The sequence below is a fragment of the Austrofundulus limnaeus genome, unplaced genomic scaffold (assembly GCF_001266775.1).
Source record: "Austrofundulus limnaeus strain Quisiro unplaced genomic scaffold, Austrofundulus_limnaeus-1.0 Scaffold88, whole genome shotgun sequence".
NCBI classification, from domain to species: Eukaryota; Metazoa; Chordata; class Actinopteri; order Cyprinodontiformes; family Rivulidae; genus Austrofundulus; species Austrofundulus limnaeus.
In genome coordinates, this window is record NW_013952490.1 from 652,566 (window position 1) to 655,007 (window position 2,442).

The 2,442-nt window shown below is 43.0% G+C and overlaps 1 protein-coding gene across 4 annotated transcripts in view; it reads left to right on the forward strand.

Moving 5' to 3' along the window:
* Positions 1-2,442, forward strand: part of hectd4 (HECT domain E3 ubiquitin protein ligase 4) — a 40,695-nt gene that overhangs the window by 24,759 nt on the left and 13,494 nt on the right. For all 4 annotated transcript variants that reach the window (XM_014012077.1, XM_014012080.1, XM_014012079.1 and 1 more), the window contains exons 48-52: positions 58-137; positions 1,270-1,433; positions 1,524-1,761; positions 1,861-1,997; positions 2,086-2,212. In XM_014012077.1, the coding sequence (XP_013867531.1) occupies positions 58-137; positions 1,270-1,433; positions 1,524-1,761; positions 1,861-1,997; positions 2,086-2,212 (746 nt within the window). The remainder of the gene's footprint in view (positions 1-57; positions 138-1,269; positions 1,434-1,523; positions 1,762-1,860; positions 1,998-2,085; positions 2,213-2,442) is intronic.

Consider the following 2,442-nt stretch of genomic DNA (forward strand, 5'->3'; position numbering starts at 1 on the left):
GTGTGTGTGTGTGTGTGTGTGTGTGTGTGTGTGTGTGTGCGTGCGTGCGTGTCTCAGTAATGGCAGGGCAGTACATTATAATGGCTCCAGCTTGCTGCAGTGGAAGAGTGTCAGACTCGATGTGGTTCTCCTCCCAGGTGAGAAGGGACAATAAAAATGTTTTTTTTTCTAAAGACTCTCGGGTTTTATGAGCTGGACACACAGAGTTTAACACTTTGAAAATGGTCTGTTTAAAAAAAACTGTGCAATGTGTGGTTTACTTTTAATTAGGAATGCACGATATAAACGATATACGGTAGAAACGATATAAATTTGTTCTATGATGGAGATCTGTAGTCTACCGGCCAACTGCGCAATTCTTTTTGATGATGTAACCGGCTGGAGTCAAAACAGAGGAAGCATGGCTGAGAGCGCAAATGAAGAGGGGAAAAAAACATAACTTATCTGGACCTGGTTCGGGTGTGTGAAAATGAACGCCAAACTGTTTACATGTTTACGTGACGGGGCGTCCTCCGGTCGGATGCCAACCGACCACACTGCCTGCTGCGGGAGGAGCACGCGCCGCGGCATGTGTGAAGGGCTCAACAAACGGGAGGCGATGTCGCTCGCTCTCCATTCATTTCCACACAGCGAGGCGACTGTCAGTGCAGGTGAAGTCAGTGCTCAGGTGGGACGCACAAAAATCAGTCTGGACCTCRTTTCTCCTGCGGTCATAACGCGACGACACACGGCCGAATGCGTGCGCACTCCAAAGCGCGACTATAATGATTGTCACCGCGCCGGAGCGCACACAGATTAAACAGGTGGACTGCAGAAAAACTAATCTGCAAAGTGTGTAGAAAGGAATAAATACAAGCAATTTGTTTCACAACCTTAAAACGAAGCAGGTGATTCCAAACACAACACCCAATGGATGCAGATATCTATTACATTAAAGTTATTGTGTATATATATATACACAGTATATACAGTATATATACATTGATTTAACCAGGTAGGTCTCCCTTAAATTTAGATTTTTATGGGAGACTTTAAAGTGTCCCTTAAAAAGGGAGATTTTAAGGTCTAAATTTTTTTACCTATACATATTTATTCCACCCAATTAATGTGTGATTTATTTATTTTCTATTATAAGTTTTGTATCGTGATATACTGTATATCATTACCGCCACTCATCATACAGTATATTGTGATATGAATTTTTTGCCATATCGCACATTCCTGCTTTTAATCACATTTTGAATATTAAACTAGAACTTATAACTTCAGGTGACGTGGCTGGAATTGGCTGGGAGCGTTCTGAGGGCACTCCTCCACCCCCTGGCCAGGCCCCTAAAGGCAGGGTCTACTTTACTTACTGTGGTCAGCGGCTCCACCCTGTTCTTGAAGATGTAGCAGGTGGAATGTGGCCCCTTGTGCACATTCAAAAGAAAGTGGGTTGAAATGACATATTTTTTAATAACTATTTACTGTCTAAATTTGCACTTGATGGCTTGTATTTCTTTGGTTTGTCTCTTTTGCAGAATGCAAAGATTCGTGCTAACTTCGGCAGCCGCCCTTTTGCGTTCGCAGAAGGCCAAGCCCACAGGAATGCGGCTGACCTGTGTGTGGATCTTGCAGAGGAAATAAGTGCTAATTTTGAAGCGCTCCCCTTTGCGATGGCCTCAGACAGTGATAATGATGCAGGTGCAAGTGTCACGTCTGATTCTGGCTCTCATGGTCCACCTTGTCGAATTGCAGCTGTTGCAGTTGCTCAGCAACGTATGTCCTCTGTTCAGCTCAGATTTCATCTAAGTTTTAATGATCTTTGTACCTTCTTATTTCTTATTTTGTTCTTTACTTTTTTATTTTTTGATACAGAGTACATCAGTGACCTGTCGTGTCACTACAAGGTGGAGCTCAGCTATGAAAACCTGGTCACCTCAGGCCCTGACTCACATCCTCCACCTATTGCAGATGACGAGAGTGACGATGAGGATGATGACGATGCCCCAAGGGTACATACTGTCCTCGCTTGTTTAAATGAGGTTGAGCAAATAATTATGTTGGTTCATTTTATAACTTTTTATTTGGGTCTTTCATTAGGAGGACCACTATGCTCTTCTGGTGAAGGCCTGGGAAACAAAGGTATTCCCGACAATCCGTAGGCGGTTCCGCAATGAGGCAGAAAGAAAATCTGGCTTGGACCAAATCAAGGGCGCTCTGCAATTAGGTAAAGAATGGAAAATGTTAATCATACAATCCTGTAAATATAAGCAAAAACCATTAAAAAGTCAGATGTATATTGATTTGACAACATTTTAAATGAAGCAAATAAATAAATGACTACACTCACGGGCCACTTTATTARGTACACCACGCTAGTAACGGGTTGGACCCCCTTTTGCCTTCAGAACTGCCTCAATTCTTCGTGGCATAGATTCAACAAGGTGCTGGAAGCAT